The sequence below is a fragment of the Eucyclogobius newberryi genome, unplaced genomic scaffold (genome assembly GCF_026437365.1).
Source record: "Eucyclogobius newberryi isolate DKJ021-1_F unplaced genomic scaffold, fEucNew1.0.hap1 SCAF_4, whole genome shotgun sequence".
NCBI classification, from domain to species: Eukaryota; Metazoa; Chordata; class Actinopteri; order Gobiiformes; family Gobiidae; genus Eucyclogobius; species Eucyclogobius newberryi.
Window position 1 is genome coordinate 25,224,901 of NW_027316056.1, and position 22,820 is coordinate 25,247,720.

A 22,820-nucleotide genomic window follows, 5' to 3' on the forward strand; every position below is an offset into this window, starting at 1 on the left:
AAAGGTGCAAGACTGGCAAAGCCACAGGTCAGCTCTTTGCAGGCGACCTCACTAACTAAGAATGTGTTTTTTAAATGTATTTTAGCAATGAAATGTAATTAAATAAAAGCAAGCTATACATCTAGTAACATTTGGTGGATCATTTCAGACAAAGCAATACGTCCACAAACATGCAATATTAATCTCAAGGTTTAAAGCCCTTTCAACTGACAACAATCACGCTTTTGGTGTTAAATAATGGCACCATTTTCAGAGGCTATGGTGAACTTTTGTTCATCACTTTTGTTTTGGCTACTAATGCTAACAGAAAAGACGTTGAACTTAATACCCATTTTAATTTTTTTGTGGTTTGGCCCAGTACATAGTTATTAACCATAAACCAGGTGAGATAAAACAGAAAACTTCAATCTGAATTTTAAACCATGGGGATTCTATGAAGGTTATTTTGTGTTTTTATTACGAATGTTTTTTTTTATTTTTATATCAGATACAGACACCCCGTGATGTCACGTGAACGCAACCTATGAAGTCTATGCGCATGGATCTATTAGAATATAGTGCGCCTTTAAATTGTAACTGTTGGACTATTGAGACACACAGCTGTGTTTCTTCTTAGACATGGACTTACAACTTTCTCTCGCTCCCTCTCTGGCAAATACACGTGTCCTTAACCTACTTAGAGGTACTTTGCTTTTATTGAGTAGCCCTGGCCAGTTTTATTGTCTATCTCTAACTATCTGATTTGGCCCGGCAGAGAAACATTAGTGACGAATGGGACGTCTACGTTGAACAGACCCGGAAGTGATTTGCCCTTCTCTCTTGGGCTGCTGCAAAGAGTCGTCGTCCTTTCCACTGATTTATCCTGTTTTTTTTTCCCGGGGAGGTAAGTTTATAGTCACAGTAGATTAAACCATGAAGGACAGTCCATTTGGCTTTATGTGTGATACTTTAATAACCGGAGTTCTCGTTATTTTAGTTCGTTGAGCGCTAAATGTTTCATTGTTTACATCCTCCACCCGGCTGCTGCTCACAAACACGTGGATACAGTAGTGACCCACACTTCCATTGTATTGTTAGCTTTAGCACTATTTACCAGTATTGGTACACTTCTCAAATGTGATACCTTCAGCAGGTAAAGGCTCGTTTGCTTATGTAATCGCACATTTTATATTATAAGCGGAAATCCTATGCTACCGATGTTGAGCTAGTTAGCCTAAGCTAACAAGAGTTGGCTAACAGCCTGCCCTACCACTTTGTCAATAGTTATTAACCACACACAAACGTATACGCTATGGCTCTGTTACGGCTGTACAAAGTGTGGAAAAAGTGTGAAAGGACCCACTTGTTTAGTTACTGTATATGGGCTAGTCGCTGTATCTGACTGTAGAAGTCATTAGCAGGCTTCCTGTCTCTGCACTGCTGATTTTTGACTCCCTCCATCGCAGGCCGGTGAGGCTCTCTGTGCTATAATCCCTGGCGGGAGGTTTGTGACTGTCCACCGTGGCCTTACTGCCGTGTGTGTGGTCTGAGAGCCAATCATCTCCAGCCATCATGGCAGAGACACGCAGGGCTGACCAGAGCAATGGACCAGTGTCCCTTCTATGTCCACTGAAGCCACAGTGTGCTCAAGAAAGGAACGGATCTACATATTTCATATTTATATCAACTAGAGACGTGTAGGAAGCAAATATTGTACAGTATTGATAATGCACAATGTTTTAAATAATGGTTTCAGTTATGTAATCCTCTAGAAATCTCATTAGTGCTGGCTACAAAACGAATTCTACTAAATATATCAGTACAAGTCAACCGTGATCTTTCTTTAACAAGCCCTTATAGCTATGAAAAGTCTGTCCCTTTTGTTTTGTGGATAGAAGTTTTATATACGATAAAAGATACTTTAAATTTCACTGAATTGGAATATAGTTTAGTAGGCTATTTCATTTCTTTTATTCCTTTCATCTTTAGGAAAGCATGAGGAAACGTTCTTATATAATAAATGTCAGTTTTATTTAAATTGCAATAAACCAATTATTACTTTGCTTTCTCAGTTTCTTTGGTTTGACAAAATATTTAACTGTTTATGTATTAGAGCATACGTAACTGTCATTGCGATTGGATCTGATAAATGTTTGTTTTCTCTGATAGGTGTGATTGAAGCTCACCACAGAAGTGTGTGGTGATGTACAGTATCTATCAGTATCATGAGCAGTTGGAGGATGAGCTCTACAGAGAGGAAGAGGATGACTCGGAGCGGTCCGAGGCTGAAAGTGAACTTGAATTTCACCTATATAGCCAACTTCACTATTCTTCTAATGCTGGAGAGGTCAGTGAGCTGGAAGATAAGAGGAAAGAAATGGATGAAATCAGCACCCAAGATGACAATAACGCAACAGGTACAGAAGAACTGGGATATGTGTCAGAAAACCACTCTACAGCGGAGGAAAAAGAAACAATGCCAGGAAAGAAGGAAAAGAAAAAGACCAAAAGCGTGAAGGATAAACCCAAAAGTCAGAGGGCATCATCAACATTTTTCGAAGAAGTAATAGTGATTGACTCCAGCCCGGATGTCATCACAGTCTCTGAGGATGACAGTAGTGATGAGGAAGAAGGAGTTTGTGCATCAAAGGGCCGAAGGTTACCTAAGCTTTGTACCTCCACTCCTGCACAGCAGGTAAGTAACATAAACAACTGTCAACAGAGTTCCACTAATAATTCACCACTGATCCTCAATTTTACTTCCAAGTTACTCAAGTTTTAGGTAATAATTATCATAGATATCAGTGTCTTTGTTAATGACACATTTGGCTTTAGATCACTTTGTTGAGGGTAGCTGCACATGGGGTATGGCGTTGGGAGAGAGAAGTAAAGCTAGAGATGATCCAAAATAATTGTTTTCTGAGCCGATACGATACCCATTTGTCTTGCTGTTGTGGCTTATATCCTGTATTTCATAATCCATAGCAGGGCACACAAATTTAATTTGAACTTTACTATACCATAATATAACTTTTGGATTTGGTCAAAATAATAACAAATGTATTTATCTGGGATATTTCTAGTTTGTGGCATGTGTTAAGCCATATTTTTAGCCTAATTACTTGAATTTAAAAATAAATATGAGATGCATTGAGGACATACTGGCAACGACACATGGCACAAATAGACTGGGGCAGTGCAGAAAAAAATATTGGTAATTTTTCAACATTGTCCCAGTATTGATTTCTGGGGAACCCTGCCAGTAACAATAAAGTGGTCCTTTTCTTTTATTATTGATTATCGATGTACGTGTTCTATTGGAAGGTATCGATGTACGTGTTCTATTGGAAGGTATTTTTTGTGCAAGCAAAACAACTTGTACTTGTGGCGTCATCTGCTTGTCTCCATGGAGATGGGGAGGTTTCATGCCATCCTGTGGAACTGATATTATTACATAAAATATTGACAAGAAGAGTAGTCTGCGCCAACAGCGCAAATTTTTCTAAACATCCAAGAATGCCAACGATGGCTTGAGAGCTGCAGGCTAAATGCTACGCGATGCTAGCGTCACCAGCTACATCTACAGAACACTCTGTTTGCATTTCTGGGGTAACGTTATGTCAACACCGTCTGTTAAGACTCAGTTGTGACCCGATTTGAATTAATCGTCCTTTTAAAATACTCATAATTTGCCAGGAAACACCTAAAAGAGGGAAAAAAATTACATTTTCACCTGTTTTTTACATGTGCCAGACCAAGCCCCTAAGCAATGACGTGTCGCTGACTGTATCTATTCCAAGTACAATGATAACTTCTCAGAAGACGAGAAGGTTTTGTTTCCGCCACAAAAAAAACCTTCATAGTGCACATTAAACAGTTAACAGCTGTTATTAAACTGAAATTCCCTTAAATGTATATATTAAAGCATATTATTAATACAACAATATTTTTCATGTTTAATTGTACTAAAATATGTATTTGATATTAACACAGGTAAAAAAGAGCGTGATTGATGCAGCAGTTCCTGTTAATGTAAGCAGCACCGACTCTGAATCTGAGTCAGAGTCCCAGTGTGTGTTGGACTCGAGCAGCTCATCGGACTCTGACGACCTGGAGAACTGGATGATTCTTGGCCCTGATCAGCAGGAGGGAGACAAGTCCATCTCACTCAACCTGGATGGAGTGGAGTGTGAGACAGGTTTGTCTTAAAACACTTAAAAAAAAAAAATTAACACATAAAGACAAAATTTCACATATGAATACAAAATATTCAACTGGCTGTCCAAACATTTTTGGAGTGGTGTGCTGGATTGGAAAAATGGGCAAAAACGGTTAGGGGTACATGCATAGAACACAATTGTCCTTTTCCCCCAAAAATCCAAAGAATGGAATGCCCTCTGGCAAAAAAGAGAGCAGAATAATCCCTGGTGATAACTGTTAGACAGCTCACCTTCCTTTTGTATTCATCTGGACAATGTTTTCCACTTCCATCAGAAAGTTATTTTCAATCTGCAGAAGATGGTCCGAGAAGCTTCTATACACAGACTTATCTCACCACCCCGTACGCATACACCCACACACTGCTGTCACTTATACATTAAAATGTCGTAGTTAGAGTTTAAATGTAGAAGACATAGCAGACCTTTACTAAATGTGTTGCTGATGCTCTGTGCACGGTTGCATAAGTGATGTGATCTGAACCCTTCAATGCCAAACACATCTATTACTAGGGCCTGGGGGTGCTCTATAATAGTTGTATTGTGTATATGCTTGGATTCAAGAATTCATCTTGTGTCAGACTTAGGTTTACCTGCTGTGCAAACAGAAAGTTGTTTTCTGTGTGTCTGTGCGTATGCAGACAGTGGGGCTGCGTGTTGACACATTTGTACGCTTTTGGCATTCCGGGCATACTATCATTGTCTACCCAGCCCTTTGCTCTCTGATGCATCTTTAAGTGTGTCTATGCTTATTGATATGTGATGCAGGTTTGAGCAAGTACGGACATTTGTGTTTGTAAAATATTTGACTTCTAATCAGCATGCATATGTACATACACATGCATTCTGTCGGTGCAAACGCTAATGCCAAAAACAAACAGAGACAACCGGAGGAGTGAAAAAAGGTAATCAAAAAATGAATAAAAATGTTTCCCGCAAATCTCTTCAGATCTACACATTATCTAAACTTGCAGCCTCAGCAACCTCTGGCGCTCCAGTGCCGTTCCCCCATTTCCCCCCTCCAAAGCGGCCCAACGGTCTCCCATCTCATTCTTTTGATCCTATTTTCTCACTATTGTGCCCTCGCCCTCTTTCCACTCTCTGTGTGTCTCTCTCTCAACGTTTCCGTCTCATTTGAATTTCCCTGGGCTGATGTTTCTGCAAGAGTGCCCACTGCCTCCGCTGAACACAACTGGGCGTGTGGGAGGGGTGCTGGGAAGGGGCTATATGTGAAGGCTTGAGGTATTTTTTATTTTTATTTTTTTTTTTTGGGAGAGGGGAGGAGGAAAGAAAGATTTTAGGTTCCTGTTCTCCTTGCCTTGCCCCGCCCCACGCTCTTTCGTCTGGCCTCTCCCTCTGATCTTTGGAGCTTGACCTCATGTCTGCACATGGGGGGTCATGGGTGTGCCGTGGAAGGAAGTTTTGTCAAAGAAGGACGAATAATGGAAAGGAAACTTGAGGGAGATATGCCTTAATAGTCAGGAGCTATGCACAGGTCCCCCCCCCTCTGATTTTAAAACGGGCTTTGAGTTGTGTTTCTATTCTTGCTATGTGACCCAAATATTGAATAGATTTTTTTTCTTCCCAGAACGGTTATAGAACTTAGAACGTATTTATTTTTATTTTATTTGTCCTAAGGTCAATTGTGAGGGTTTCTTCTAATGGTTTGCATAAGTTATTTTTAAAGCGTCAAGTATAAGGACATTTTCAAACTATCTTTTTATGTATTATTATTTTAATAAAATATATATATATATAATGCTGAGTATTTTTCTTTTTTTACCATTTGGCAATTACAATGCTACACAGCTGCTCTTTACATTGAAATAGTAGGATAAATAAGATCATTATTTTTAGATTCTTCAGACACATTAATAATAATGTGATAATAATCATTTGTACATTACTTTTCAAAACAATGTTAAAAGTGCTTAGTGTGAGGATCTGTAGTACTATACTTGGTACTTTTATTGTAATTCGTTTCACCTACCCTTTCTTTCTGATGGATTGAAGACAAAAGGCCATTTTTGGTCACAGAGATGCGGCTGGTTGAATTTCTATTACACTTCTTTGTGTTCCGGCCCCGTATGAACTATACCGTGCTGTGTATATCATTGTAGCTGTGTGAGGGTTGTGTCTGGTAACTGTGTGTATGTAACAGGTTTGCACAGCAGTGACTAATACTATTTGTACGCCTAAAGCCCATCTCAGCGTCGCCATCAAATCACATTCACTACACTTTGTGTCTCCCTGTCGCTGACTCAAATTGAATCCATTCATCCCTTTTCTCTTTTGCTTGTCCAGAGTCTCTACTACACAATATTACTTGTTCACATACTTTTATAATCTCATCTGTTGTCGATCCATGGCGTATTGCTTTTATCAGGTGCAGTGACACACACAGGGTCACAAGCTGTATCTATCTGTCACCTGGCCCTGGGGCTTCTGCAGTCGGAGGGTTTGTTTGACCCTGGATAAGCACAGGAGAACAGATAGGGCAAAAAGGGAAGAGTGAGGAGCATCTGTATGTCGGACAGCCATGCAAGCAGCAGCCAGATGGAACACGAGAGGAAAAGTAGTGCTTCCCAAAATCCAATTGAGTGCCTCTCCCACCCACAGAGGTGTGCGCGTACATGGGCTGAATGAATCCGGGCGGAGGCGGGGAGTGTTGAAGCTAAACTTGAATCGTAAGTGGTTAAACTTCCCTCACTGGTCACACTTTTTCCTTTCTTTCGCTCCACTCCCTTGCTTTGTGTCCTCCTTGGTCTTGGTCAGTGCACACCAAACGTAGTTTAAAGCTTAGAGAGTGCACTGTGGTTCAGTATCAGGGTGGCCGATCACATCACACTCCGTATATCTGTGTGAGTGTTTGACCAAAGTACGCCTGAAGTAGTGTGAGAGTTTGTGTATACCTAGATAGCTCTTAAGGCTCACAAAGAAGAAAGGTAAGATCATCTTGTTCATTCTTCATTTTACTCTGAGTCGTGCTATTGATAACTACAACAATGTTGTCATCTGTAAAAACTCTGTTCATACTTGATTCATAGAGATTTGTTGAATGAAAGAAATTTATTCAGGAACCAGGTGCCTCTTGTTTAACTTGTGTGAGAATTGTTCATATTCATACAACAAATTGGAAGGAATTGACAGAATATGGATTTAAGGTTGTCCATATATAAATATGATTTCTTCTGTTTGTGCTGTGTGTGTTCATGATCATAAGGGGGATTGTAAAAGGAGAATACAGTGGCTGCTTGTGTAGCTGTAGATTGTGTGTCTGAGTGTTTTTTTGTGTTTGGGGTGTGTGGGTGGGCGGGCGGGCAGGCGCTGCAGAAGGGAAGCATGGATAGGATCAGCTCTTATCTGGGCTGCCCAGTGCCACACGAGGTGTAACGCCACACCCACGCTACCCCACAGTGTGTTTGCACAGGCATACACCCCATCAAATCACACCACCATAGTTTGACTTGTATTATCCAATTTTAACACTATGTAAATGAGACTTGAATCCTGCTGTTCTAATATTTAGTGCATTCAATAGAAGTTTTTGTCTCTGTGTATGTGTAAGGACCAGAGCTTCTATCCCCGCACATTTTTAGCACAAAATTTACAATTTAGTTATAGCAAGATAACTACGTTTTTGCACGATTCCAGTATAGGCTGATATTTGGTTTGGGCTAAAACACCTGCCGAAAGAAAATACGTGAAGTATTATTTGAACACCGGCGCAAAAAGGCCACGGCAAAAAAGTGACCATACTGCTCTTAAAACAGTTTGTCGTGAAACACAAGCAACAGTGCTATTGGAATTTGTTTTATTATTGTACATTTATCGGCCATCTGTTGCTCTGGATTCTTAAAAGTAAAATCTGTATTGGACATTAAAAATGGTATCTTTGAATATTTTCTGTCTAGTATACAAGACTACAATGGCACTGCACTGTTTGAGTATAATTATGCCCGGGCAGTCACGTGAAAGTATACATTTAGACATTTTATGAAAGTATTTGGTTTCGTCTACCATTGTTCACTGATATTGCATACCAAACGCATAAATATGCTTTTGTGTTGCGCATAAAGATGCGGCTATTGTAATCAGAAGATTGAATTTTGAACGTATCCGATGGTGTTGAAGACTGTAAATAAGATGGAGTTTCGTGTTTACTTAATGGATGAGACAGGCCTTGAACAGGATCAGCCACGCCGCCGCTGCTGTCGGCCAGAGCCGCCTGCCTCCAAGGCTGAGAGGGGCCTGAAGGTGGTTATTTCTCAGTGTGTTATGGTGAACACACGTTCATATCCATAGAATCTTTAGTCACTTATCATTATTAAAACTAGAGCATTTGTTGGAAATATCTAACGCGGTTTATACAATTGATTGAAATTGGTTTTGAAAGGCATTCGTTTTCTTTTGTATTGTTCAAGCTGTTATATTACATATATTTAGAACTATCACAGCCTCTAAAAACAGTGTGGCATCCTGTCTGAAAGTGAATTTGGTCAGAATTAATCTATGAAAATGTCTTTATTCAGGGAAACTGTTCTGAAACAACACCCACACACATCTGCGTCTGTGGCAACAGGTGCTCATTTGTATCGATTTGTTGTGATGAGTGGCATTTAAATATAGTCTTTAGTATTCAGTCTATTACTGTGAATAACACGCACAAGTCTCTTTGATGTGTTGAATTGTCTAAATCTTCATAAAGCAAAATATTGATTATGGATGTATCAGTGGAAATGAAAGGGAGTTGATGAAAGTGAATGTGTGATGCCCGGATGCGATGAGTGTGAAGTTTGTCCCAGTGTCAAATCAAATCAAATCAAATCAATTTATTTTTGTAAGGCCCAAAATCACAACAACAGTTGCCTCTGTGTCGGCCTCACCACGTCTGAAGTGAGCCCAAGAGCCCTGTCTTAACCCACTAGAGCCAACTTTCACTATCTTCAGTCCTGTACAGAAGCTACCAAATGACAAAATGCATTTTTTTGCGATTTCAGACCGCTTTTCCGACCTTTTACATTTTAGCGTGTTTAAGACCCACACTGGCCCTTGTTCAGTGCCTCTAGCCTGGAGGTAGGGGTAATAAACTGGAGACTGGTGGGTCCCAAATGTAGTTTATTTTGTGTGTGTGTGTGTGGGGAAGCACACTGTTATCCTTCAACCTTTATTTAACCAATATATCCCATTGAGAGCACGAGTCTTTTCTACAATGGCCTACATCACATTGTGCCCGAAGCTACTGTATCAAGAACCATTGATACATTTATGTATGATTAAATAAAGAGTTTCTATCCTCTGTACATGGCATGTCCTAAAAATGATGATGCCGAACAGACTAAAGAAGCAGTCATGTCCTGGAGGGTTAAATGTCATTTACAATCACCAAAAATCACAATAATGAAGCAATCACTTTACAAGAAAACAAATTATTATGGGTGTGACAGGGGGTCCGATGGGGCTCTCGTGGGAGTGTATTAATTTTGCTTCTTTTATTTGGCCCAAGAACTTCCCCTTATTGTCATAGTATGGTTTTGCTGTGCTGGGAGGGGTTGCTGAGAGGGCTTTATTAACTGGTAGCCTAAGGTGCTGATATTTTGGAGGGATATTGAGTGAATGGGAAGGGGATGGAGGGATTTTTGTATTAATATTAATAATACAATTTTGGTTCAAGGAGCAGAGACTATGATGAAAAGTTTTTTTTTTTTTTTTTTTAAAGCAGGTCTTCGATTGATTAAATATCACCCCAATTAGAGCTGCAAGATTTATCGCTATAGACTTAAAATCGCAATTTAAATTGTTGCAGATTATAAATTGTTGCAGATTATAAATTGCAAACACTGAAATTATTTAAAGAAAATTCCCTCCGCAAACCTGTATAAAACCTGCTAACCCTGTAGTTCAATTATTTTTAAATACATGGGATTTAGCCGTTTATTTTTCAGTCTTCTCTAAATGTTTTATGCTCTTGACGTGTTTAACATGTGCACTGTGAACTGAGTATACAATTATAACAGGAATTGCAAATCTAATTGCTATGGCATTGCTTCTCAAAATAATTGCAATTTCATATATTTCACAAATCTTTTAGCCTAACCCCAATCTCTGCAAAATACACTTTGTGCTATCCTTCCCCCCCCCGTTTTCAAAACATTAATATTGGAATGGCCACAAAAGGGGAACGACTACAGCTCTGAAATACAGTCTAAACTCCTTTTTAAAATACCATGTAAGTGATGATTATTGTGCAACCTCCGACATTTCACCACATGGTCAGTCCTGTCGATGCTAATTCTGTTGTCAGTGACGAGATCATGGAAATTGATTGCTGTCAAAGTGAATGTTAATTAGTTAGTTTTATGACGGCTTGCAACAAAATGGACACCATAAGCCAGCTCTTGCTGTGGTATGCAAAGGGATGCCTAATAATAGTGTGGAGATGTTTTTCACATGGTCCCAGAGGATGGCACAGTGGACTTGGCAGTGTACCCTCAGATCCACAGTGGTGCCTGTTTAACAGCTCCCCTCTGGAGGCCTCCTCCAGTGTGTACAGTGTGTATGTGGTCATTCCCAGGCCTCACCACATGTCTCTTAATTAAGGCACTCGTCAGACAGAGACCAGCTGGGCCTGGTCTGTCTGAGCTGGCACTCATCAGAATTCCCCTCAATCCAGGGCTTCACGTCTCTGACTCGCATCTCTCTTCTTTCCAGGCGACCGATGACTTGTTCCTTTTGCTGATGAATGTGTGAGTTGTGATTTGCCTCCTGGTGCTAATTGTGGCTGGTTGACCTTTTCATCCCACCTGCTTTCAATAAAGTACTAATTAGAAGTCCCATTAGGACTCGCAGGATTAATGGGCTCTTAAATGTAAGGATTCGGGTGTTCGATGGTAAATGTTTGTGCGTGCCAGAGGCTCTGGGAAAACAACGCACCATAGATGGAAAATTCAGCCACAGTTAAGTCAGTTATTTTCATGACTAGAAGAAAAAAATAAAATTCTGTTGCCAGCCAGTGGCTACTGGTTGGTGGTTGCATCTGGTTTTTAGCCATGTAACTTTAAATATCCTTGTCTGATTTGGCTTGTAAATTAGGACAGCAAATGTTGATCAGTAATGAAAGAGTGTAGCAATCGAAGACAATCTAATTTCTTTCACTCTTGTACAAAATCAAGCGTCTATGTATCCGGACCCAACATTTTGGGGGCTGCGTACCTATATTCCCAGGTACCTATGTTCCCCAGTACCTATGTACCCCTTTTCTATGAACGGGCAGCAAATAACCCTAACCCGTGTCTCGGGGAACATAGGACTATCTTCCCTTTTGGGCGCACAGCCGGTTGCTTAGCCGCCATCAATTCAATCTCTCGATTTCTCCTATCCTTTTTTTCCATCAGCTCTTACAGACTAAGACCAAAGCCTGGTTACGTGGCCGTTGCTATGACAGCCTGCTTACTCCAGGAGGATGCTATAGGCATGTGTTGTAATCCAGCTTGTATCTGAGATGTGCTTGGGAGGTGACACCGCTGAAAGTCTTGGCCCATTTGTAGCACTTATTGGTCCTCTCACTTCTGGCCTTCTAACATTGTGTGTCTGTGAATGCAGGTTAATTCTTTTCTCGAGCACTGCTACACCGTACACACATGCCTGTGCATTAGCACACATAGGTGGGCCCTTTATCGGGGGATTATGGTTAAATGGAATAGTGAGATTCTGGCAGAGAGGGGCTGATAAAAATGAAGTCTGCCTTGGGAGAGAAAATTAATTATTGCAGATAAAATCAGAGTAAAATAGATAGTTACTAAGTCATTTGTGAGTTTAGTCATTGATATTTCAGCCCAGGCTTCGGAAAACACACAGTTCATCCCGACCTTTACCGGTAGTTGTTTATTCTGCTAGGATGATTGTTCACCGTGAAGATAAACCTGAATAGAGAAGTCCTACTGCCCTCCATTAGCAGCATGCAAGTTTTACTATCTTCAGCTTGATTTAAACACTGCATCGTGAAATGTTGAGGCATTCATATATTTAACCCCAGATTCAAACCTCCTGACCTAATCTGGTAGATTGTATGACAAAATGAGCTAATCCAAGTTTCACCGGCTCAATATTTAAAAGTGCACAGAAAAGAAAAAAATGCATTTGAATTGATTAACCTCTGCTGACATGTTTTCTTATTCTAATTTATTTATCTTTTATTTCCTTTTTCATTTTGGAGAATTATTTTATTATTATTTTAATGATATCCTCAAATTCATGCATAAAATTAACCCTGACCTTAGCAGACTTTTGTGACCAATAGTGCCGTTGTGCGTGTGTGTTAGTGCATGCATGCGTGCAGGTGAGCGCGCTGCTGTCCTCGAGCGCAGACTGATCAATAGTAATTGGGTTGAGTGTCTCAGGCCTGTTAGCCTCCTTTGTGTCATGGGCCTTTTGTAGGTTGACACAGATCTAGAAGAGAAAAGGGGAGAAAGGACAGAGAAAGGAGGGAAAATGGAGGATGTTTGCACGTCGATGAGCATGACCGACTCTCAACCAAATCTCCGGATATTTATTCTGCTTTACTCACTAATCTAAAAAAAAAAATCGCACTGCTCTTCAGTCCGTTCCCATGCCACATTCTTGGAAACATAAGTAGCAAAAAGATTCTTTAATGATCTCACAAGTGTGATTAAATGCATATCTTGTGTATATTACATTGCACTCTCTTGGTATTTGCATTGTCTTTAAGGGACTCTTTTTATCATCACTATCAAAGCAGAGTGCGTTGAGTGATGGGAGTGTGCTCCAGTGGTATTAGCGGCAAGGCATTAGGCAGAAACTCTAAGGTATATTAAAGCAACGGCCCTGTTGTTCATATAAACACGCCAATTCAATTTAGCCTGCCCCACGGGGAATGGGATTTCAGTAGCTGCCGAGAGATGGGTTAGGAAGGGAGAGGAGAAAGGATGAGGTAAGGCAAAGAGAGGAGGCGGGATCCAGGGGCCTTGTGCAAAAGAAGAGCAGGAGCTGGATATTTTTAATATTGAGAATATTAAGTATATTGTCTATGATAATCAACACAGTGTTAAAAGATCTGATATGAAGGAAAATTAGCTTGAAAAAAAGAATCAACAATAAACACGTAATAATGACCTTGTGTGAATCTCGTCGATCATTTGAGTCCACTGGGAGTTATTTGTACTTCCCAATGGCCAGTGATCGTTAATGCATTTATTTTATTTTAAAGGGGACATATCATGCAAGAATTTGGGGCTTTTAACCATGCAACACTGTCCCAACGTCAAAAACATACCCAGAGTTTTATTCTGCCACATTCATTCATATTCTTGTTCTCTGAGAAAAAAAATGATATTCTGCAGATTGTCTGGCTTACTAAGTCTACAAGTTTTTCTTATACTATACAAAGACACGTAGTCTGAGCCCTGGTGTTCTCTCCCAGTGTTCAGATGGACGTTATGATAGTTAACCAGATCAGAACAAACATGGCTTCTTACAACAAACCTGATTGCATCCCAGGTTAGAAAATGATTACCTAAACAGTCCCAAACTCAGAAGTTTTCGGTGAAGATTTTAACATCATTGGGAGACTTCTGAGCATCCGTACACTGAAATTCCGTTCCAGTACAACAAAACAATTTACGTATTAGCATGACAATCCTCCCTAAATGGCAGCTTTGAGTATTTTTGTTCATTCTTTATTCCCACTCCTGCCAGCAGAGGGTGCGCTAAATTCCAATTGGATCCCTCCGAAACATAACTTGTGCAAATAACGTGTATTTTCCAAGCATAGGCATTAACACGCTGAAATAGTGAGGAGTTTGTATAATGCATTGACTCCTTAGCTTACTAAAATATACCTTGTCTATATCTTTCATCTATCAGTGACAAACTGGCACATTCGACTATGCACTACTATGAATGAAGGGCTAATGAAGACTGAAAACTGTACACCAGTATTGGGAGTGAGCATATGGTGACTGCAGTTATATTCTTCGTAGGGGCTTCATTTGCCCTTTTCAGCCAGCCATAACTTTCACCATCTGTTTACAATCCTCTTTTTCATTATCTTAATCTTCACTTCATTATGCTTCAGCCTCAGACTTTTATTTTTCTCAATTCACTGATTTGAGGAATCTCGATAAAGAAATCTTATGTCCAGAAGTAATATTTTCCTTTTGATAAAGAAAACATATATACTTTTTTCTATTACCTACCGGTAGATCAGGATTTTACATTTTGTTAATTGTAAACTGCAGCATTTTTCTATAATGATGTATACATGCTGATGGAGTGGACAGATAAACAGGGAAGATTCTATATTGGGATAAATGGCTATGCACGATAAAAAAAAATGTAATTTGTGTATCCGGAGTCTCAATTATTCTATTATCTCTTTTTTTTTCGACCCGATGCCTTTATCTGAAAGGACAGTAGCAGCGTGGAAGGGAGAGAGAGGGGGCTCAGACAGTCAGCAAATGCCGATGGCCGGACCACAACGCCATGGTAGCGGCAACTAAACGTGCAGCATTCCCAACCACTGCTCCATCAGTGAAGCACCAAGTCTCAATTTGTCCAGGAATCGCAGAGTACAGGGCCGTGGGCGGTAAAAAGGGTTTGGCGAAACCTGAAATACTCCGACCACTCACCACAAATGGAGTACAATACAAGATCACTCAAACATGCAAGAATCAATCAAAATACAACTAAAGTAACTCAATTATGAGCAAACACTGTTATAACATGGTTTGGTTAAAAAGCCCATAAAAGTCACTGTAGCATCATATTTACCCTTTAATGCTAAATACAATGTAATGTTTTTAACGGTCAAATCAGCCTCACTTCTGACTTTGTCCACTGCTCGGGACAACCGGATGCATTAGAGGCTGTATTTGAAAGGGCTGATAAAAGAGCCACATTAGAAGCGCCTCTACTAATCCTCTATTGTTCTTTGTCTGTCCCTTGTCCCACAGAGGGGCCACTCCTAATTAAAGACTAATAATTGTATTGTTTTATAAAGTCTACAGAGACGCAGATTCTGCTCTTCAATCATTCACTCTAGCCAACTCTCTTAACATTGGGGGACTATCTCAGTGGGTGAAGTCTGTTTGAATGCACACATACACTGTGTGTATGAGTTCTACGTTAAGAAGAGGAATAGACTCAATCTAAATTAAAACTGTAAAGCACTATTATTTAATTACCCCAAAGGCTGTGGATTTGGGGATTGGAACGTTGACTTGCTGTGTGTGTATGTGTGTTCTATTTGCTGCCCTGGATTAGTTCAGTATTCAATTTGCCCTTTCTTGAAACCCTCTTATTGGTTGCCTTTTCTTGGTGCCCCTCCTTCACCTTTAGCACTCCAAACACGCATAGATGGGAGCTTGCTGAAGCGCCGGCAGTTATAAAGGCATTATGGTAAATTCCACTTAATGACAAATTTTTAATTTGGGAGCAGGGCTTGCTGAATGGAGCTTAATTACCGGGGCCAAAGATCCCTTAGAAAAACAGTCCCCTGAATGTGCCCAACCTGCCCGATAAAAAGGCACAGCGAAATGCCCAAGATTATCCAGTGTGCTTTATCTAGCCCCTCTCCCTTTCTCTCTGTATAATAACAAAAATAACAATCATGAAAATTCAATCTGTCCCCCCCAGCCCCCATCTTTCCCTTCTTGTGCCACACTCCCGCCTTCACGCCCTCCGCCCACTGCCTGGCTCACTCCCACAGGAGGGAATTCATCAAAATGAAATTGAGGTTGCAACTCACTGGTTTTATTAAAATATATTTGCCCCTAAAATACATTGTGTTTCTCATACAAAAGGCAGCACTGGATAATATGCCAAGTGTTATAACTGGTATTTTACTTGTTTTACAACATAGGCTTGCCCGCAATGCTAAACACTTGTTGACCACAAACTTGTTACCTCCATCCTCAAAGTGTATCAAATTGATGGAATAGTTGTGCCAGTTCTTAGAGTCTGTAATTTAATAAGAATTATAATGCAAGGGCTTAGAAGTCATTATTATTTGTGAAGGTCATAATCCTTTTCCAAGACATAGTTGAATGAATTTCTGAGTGTTTTATTCTAGATATTAACATACAGAGGAAATTGTGCAATTAAAGTTGTCTGCTGTTTTTTGTACATTCACTAATGAAGGCACTAACTGTTCATGCATGTTTACTGTAATTGAATAAGGTCAAATTGATTTTGTTTAGTGAGAACTGGATATGAGTCAGAACAGTGCTGTTTGATATCACCATCTGATAGATGGTGATGTATTTTGCGTATGATTTAAAAAAAAAAAAAAAAAAAAAAAAAAAAAAAAAAGGTTTTAACCCAAAGCAAACGGATAATAAAGCGGCACAATGCAACCTGTCATGGTTCTGTATAAGTTGCGTACACACGCCGTACAAACAAAACACGCACTCACTTACTTTTTTGGCCCGCTGTGGTCCCTGTTGATGTCTAGCCTGATTGGACCATGCGGTTGCCATGCGGTTACCAGGCCGCGCCCCTGCTGTGTGGTAATTGGTGTTTGTGATGTTGCCATGTGGCAAGGGTGTCATGACTGACAGGTTTGGCCACCTGCCCTGCCCTGGCTGCCAGCTTGAAGTCAAAGAGGCTAAGTAGAAATAGAAGAAGTGGCACTGGCTTGGAGGTACACTAAAGGGTAAGATGGTCCGAGGCGTTTTATAGCCAAACTGACCACCATGCCCTATTTTAGGTATAAAGTGATGAATCTCAAACTTAACAAAGATGTAAATGGAGCCTTGTATGTTGAAATGTATTGTTCTCACTCACTCACCAGATGTTGTTTTCAGAATTGTGGGCTTAAAATTCTTTACCAACTTAAAGGCGCAATGGACGATTTTTCGGCGATTTGAGAACGCAGGCGGAAGTGCGCATGCGCACTTCCGCCTGCATTTTCATAAATCTAATTCAGCACTTTTTTTGATACTCAAATGGGCTACAATTTTATACAGTATCCATTCAATTCACATAAAAAATTGTGGTAAGCTACTGTATGTGCTGTAGCCACAGCTGCCCTGGAGTAGACTGAAGCAAATATGCCAATCTGCACTATAGGCCTCTATGACTTTCTTTCTCCCTACATACACGCCTTGTTTACATTCAATACAGCACAGGTCTACTTGTAGACTGCCCATTACGCCAACTACGGTAGACTGCAGTGTGTCTTTGACCAATGCAGCGCCGGTTCACACTACAAGACTAATGTAGTCGTCTAATTTCCTTAAAACCACTCCAGACAGCTGCGTTGTCTGGGGAAATTGACTCCTTGCGGATTCTTTCTGGAGGCATCTCCCCCCGCAGTGCTCGGAGGCCAGTGTCACTGCACCTACGGATTGCAATGACAATGGAATTCTTGGGACCTGTGCTGGTACAGAACTGAACTGCCCTTTTTTGTATTGCCCTGCTTCTTTGCTGGGTTTTGGTTAACAATCCTTAAAGTACATAATTCAAAATAAACACTTTTACCTGTTTAAGTTTGGAGTAGTTTGATTGCTTGGTGCCTTGTAACCCTATTCAAGCTGTTCAGTACCCAGTACTGAGAACTCCTATATTCCCTGAATCAAATTTTTTCTTGGGAAATGTCTGTGTTTTGTTGTTTTCACTTTGGACATTGATTTGGGCAGTCTAAATAGTTCTGAAACTTGTGAAACTATTGCTCCCCATAAGAGCAGACGCTTTTCAAAAGAAAATATACAAAAGGGACACTGGTTATTCTGAAGCCGTAATCTTTAATAGATCTATATTATTTTATATTTATATTTATTATTAGAATGCATAATTTTGAACCCATTTACTTTTGGTTTCGTTTTCATTCATTTGCAATATTCACTTATCAAAAAAATGTATCGGAGCCCCAAAAATAGTTTAAATTGTTATTGTATTGTGTCAGTGGGGTTCAAGATTACGAAAACTTCTCCTCCTTGTCTTCTGCTCTCAGCCCCTTGGTCCTCAAATGGTTCATGTTCATCCCTCTTCCCATCCTCTTTCAGCTTTTGTGATTTACACCCTTGACCAGACGCTTTGTTTTTTAGCCCACAAAAGGGCACAGAAGAGCTGAGGGGTCTGTGTGCCAACCATTGCGGTGTGTTTAACCTTGCAGAGGGCAAGAAGTGATGTCACAATGGGAACACTTTTCCCCCTGTACACACACGGATGGACACATACACACATAAGGCCTGCACACTCCGCCCACCCTCACTATTGTTATGTATAGTGTTGCTAATCTGAGCCTGTCGCTTCAGTATCAAACATAACCTCTGTTTAGGGGGGGTAAGGCCTCTCTCTTTCTCCTGTTTTGTGTTTGTGTCAGGGTCTATATGCGCGTTAGTGTGTTAATGGGGCTAGTCAACAGCTCGGTACAATGGGCGGGCTGGCTTGAGATGCCTGTTTAAGTGTTGGGACAGGAAAGAGGGATAAGGCTGAGGCGGGCCAGACTAGGGCTTTGATGTCACAGGGATAATGTTTTTTTAAATGCACACGCACATTTAGAGAAGAGGGGAAATATACATTCTACTTGAGTCACTAAGTTTAGGGTCTGTGGGCATTAAAGTATGTGCACTTCTGTAGGTGACCTAATAATGTGATGGGATACATCCACACCGTCATCTCTTTTCCCGCTTTCTGCATGCATGTTGGTCAGCACGGTGACATGGTTAGGACTGTTGTCTCACTGCTTGAGTTTGATTCTCAGTCCAGGAAAGCCCTGGATCATGTGCATGTTCTCATGTTGCTCCTGTGCTCCGGGTTCTCTTCCAACTAAAACATACAGGAAACCAAGGCAAGTTTATTTGTTTTGCACAATTCATACACAAGGTAATTCAAAGTGTTTTACACATCAGGAAAAATGCATTTCAATAAAAAATGCAAATAAAATGCTTTCAGTCATATGCACTGCTAAAATTTTAGCTGCATAAAACTGAAACACAGATTCCCCATGTTTAGTCCTGACTCTGGGCACCAGCAGGAGGCCGGTCCCTGAGGTCCTCAGAGTCCGATATGGTTCATATGGCAGAGATGTACTTTGGTACTAGGCCATGGAGAGACTTGTATTGAAGCAAAGCTGCTTTAAAGTCTATTCTCTGAGCCACAGTGGCCAGAGCAGAGACCTGAGAACAGGACTAATGTGATCGTACTACCTGGTTCTACACAGGTTCTGACAGAGTGAATCCACTCATCCAAACTTAGTGTCATCTGAATAAATAGGACACATTTTGCATATTGAAGGGGTCCCAGGATTGACCCTTGAGGCAGACCACAGGTCAAAGCCATGTTGTCTGAGACACAGTTACCAATTTCAACAAAGTAGGACTTTAACCAATTTAGGGCAGTGCCAGTGATACTCCAATCTAACAGAATTAAGGTTTCCTTGACAAGCAGCCTCAGTGCTGTGATGAGGTCTAAAGCCTGACTGAAAAAAAAACAAATGAGTTGTTTATTAAGAGGAAGTCAGTGAGCTTTCGAGGACCAAAAATGGCAGATTAGATGGGCCTGTAATTACTCTGCGGCATCAACACTGCCCTTCTTTAGGAGAGGCTTTATGACCGCAGATTTCAAATGAATGTTCCAGATTGAAGTGACATTAACTATATGAGTTCAGCACAGATTTTAAAAATCTAGTGGGTAACACATCGAGGCAGCATGCAGATTATCTCCTGGACACTTTGGTCAGTTACCGTTGCAAGTGAGTCAGTTCTAAGTGGGTGGTTTTAGGGTTATTACTTGCATTGTGGAATTTATAGTATTTTAATGCCTTGAACTTTGTAATTAAAGAATAATGCAAAGTCATTACACTTAGTCATTACACCCTCTGGAGGGTTCCACAGTAATCTTCTGCAAATAGGTTACTATAACAATAACTCTTCAATGTTTGTTCCATTTAAAAACTCTAGACCTTCAAAGCCCTTTTGGGACTAATTGTGCTCTTGTGTTGAACCAAATCTATGAAAAACTCTGTCTGACCTTTTGAATATTTCTCTGAACTGAGTTCTAGAGAATTTCTGCCTATTTTTGGTATTGTACAGTTGTATAATGCTTAGCAGTGCCCATGTGTGTCGTTACTGCGCCTTCATTGCAGGCGCCATGGTAACAGAACATGTTGGTTGGCAGGTGCCAAGTTGATGGAGGGGTGTGCCTCCTCGTCCTCTGGTTATCAGACATAACCCACTGTCCGTCCCATGAGATGGATGGTCCCTTAATATTCACTGGTTCTGCCTTTGAGTGTGTGTGTGTGTGTCACCCCAAGAGAGCCGGGTGTTCATGGTTCATTAGCCACACATGCACTTCCGTTCTGTTCGCACTGGAAGAAGGAACAGATTCACTCACACACACACACACACACACACACACACACACACACACACTGCATTTCGGTGCATTAGTTATGTTGTGCTGGCTCTGATGAACTGGCAGACTGCCTCCTCCCTCTCCTCCTCATACTGTAGTAATCAGGATACCTACGAGACAGACAGGTAGCATCTGTCGCCTTCTCTTGATCAGTCTTCCCCCTTTTTTCACAACTGTGCCGACTTTATCCATCAAAGAAGAGATGCAGGACTATATAGCCTGACATGTATTCTTCAATCAGTGTTAACAACTCCTTATTTTTTTTTTTTTTTACCATTTTAGTTCTTTTCAAAATGAGACTAAAGCATAATTATTTTTGGAAGCACACCCATAAGCTTGCTTCCTCAAGGCGTGGATCAGTAGAACTAACAGTTGCCCTCAACATGGCGGAGGCCTCTCATGAGTCTGTTGCCATCTGCTTATTGGGCTTCTGTCTTTTTCACATCCGCAGGGCTGTGATGGAGCAGCTCTAATGGTATGGGTTTTGTGCAGGGCCTCCAGGTTAATTAGCATACCCCACCCTTGACTCTTCTTCCTCTCCTGGACCCCTCCACCCATGTGTTTGATTCCTGGGCCGTGACAAAGAGCTTCACCCTTTATTCGTCTGCGTTGGTGAGATGGGGGGCCCTTAGATTAAGGGAAAGCTTCCTGTTCTTTATGTGTGGAGTCTCACTTGGGAGCCGCTTTGGGAATGACTTTAGTTGACTCTAGTCACTTATGCCAACGAACCTGGTGTTCCTTGTTGATATTAACTTACATCAAAACAGATGAAGCTGCAAACAATTTCCATATTCAGGGGTTAGGGTAACTGAAACTCCTTGTTTGATGTGATGAATGATGGAATGATGATGTTGATGTACTTAAAATGACTTAAAATGACAGTGTTGTGTGTGAGATGTATGTGTATCATCACGTAGCTCAGTTGGTACGTGCCTCATGAACGGGTCTAAAGTTCGGCTACCTGGCTTCTGTTTGAATGTGAAGCGCTTTGTTAATTTTAAAAGTAAAAGGCAATTTATAAACGGGAACATGGATTAAAATATTTCATTGATTTTAAGAAAGTTAAAAAGGTTAGGCACAGTAATATACTTTTACCATCAAACCATGGCTAGATTCACATCTATGCTGGACCATGAGTCCCACCCTCTGCAGGACACTCTGTCCGCTCTGGAGAACAGCTTCAGTGAGAGACTGATCCACCCTCGCTGTGTGAAGGAGACTTTCACAGGTCTTTCCTTCTGCTGCTGTCAGACTCTACAACAAACACTCCTAGCCCTGAACCATGTGCAATACCATCATATTCATATGCAATACTGAATTAACCATGTGCAATACCTGTAAATAAGAGTGTTCTATTTTGTTTTTATTCAGTTTACTTACCTGCTAATAGTATTACCTAGTCTTGTGCTAGCTATTTTTACTTTATTTTATTTTATTCTATTATCATTATTTTATTATTATCTGATTTTTCTTTTTCTTTTTATCTTTATCTTTTTCTTTATCTATTTTATTTTATTTCCCCCCCTCCATTCCCTTTTAAGATGGGAGAGGAGTTTTGTTAAGAGTTTTTTGTTTTGTTCATAAGAGTTCTATTAAGAGTGTGTTTTTGAAACTTCCTATAATCTGAAATTTCCCCTTGTGTGGACATTAAAGGATTATCTTATCTTAAACATAACTTGCAATAATAACAATAATTAATACAAATACAATGGTGCTCCTAGTGTTAATCTTTTTGATGAGACTTGAAATTGTTTTGGGTGTCACAATGTCAATATTTTATCTTACAATAATCACAAAGCAAATGTTAAACATAAATCATAATTATTAACCTCACAGAAAAATTGTGAAATCCTTAATATTTCTTCCTGTCAGAATGAAATAAATCATTCTGAATGGGAAAACTAATTTTAATGTGACATGGTTTTACTTTAAAAAAGAAATATAAGCACGGAAGAAGTGGGCTTTACAGAATTCTAGAAAGGTGAAAGACCGAGTTTGTGAGCAAGAGTGGGAGGTGAAAAGGAGAGTGTGATATTTGATTATGGCTCAAGGCTGTGTATTTGTCCAAAGGCTAAAGACTGTCAAGCAGCTAATCGCAGAGGTCGATGTAAGGCTGTCTGTATGTACTGTGTGGGTCATTGCCACATCACATAAATTATGCTGAGTACACATGTCTGTGTGTTTGAGTGTGTGCATTTGTGTATATGTTCGACTTTGTGGATGTCAGTTACAGTTGTGTGGGTCTGAAGA

The 22,820-nt window shown here is 40.4% G+C and overlaps 1 protein-coding gene across 1 annotated transcript in view; it reads left to right on the forward strand.

The window, feature by feature from the left end:
• Positions 1–772: 772 nt before the first annotated feature.
• zcchc7 (zinc finger, CCHC domain containing 7) overlaps positions 773–22,820 on the forward strand; it is a 34,706-nt gene continuing 12,658 nt past the window's right edge. The window contains exons 1-3 of the mRNA XM_072462461.1: positions 773–887; positions 2,149–2,674; positions 3,973–4,177. Of these exons, the coding sequence (XP_072318562.1) occupies positions 2,183–2,674; positions 3,973–4,177 (697 nt within the window). The 5' untranslated portion in view covers positions 773–887; positions 2,149–2,182. The remainder of the gene's footprint in view (positions 888–2,148; positions 2,675–3,972; positions 4,178–22,820) is intronic.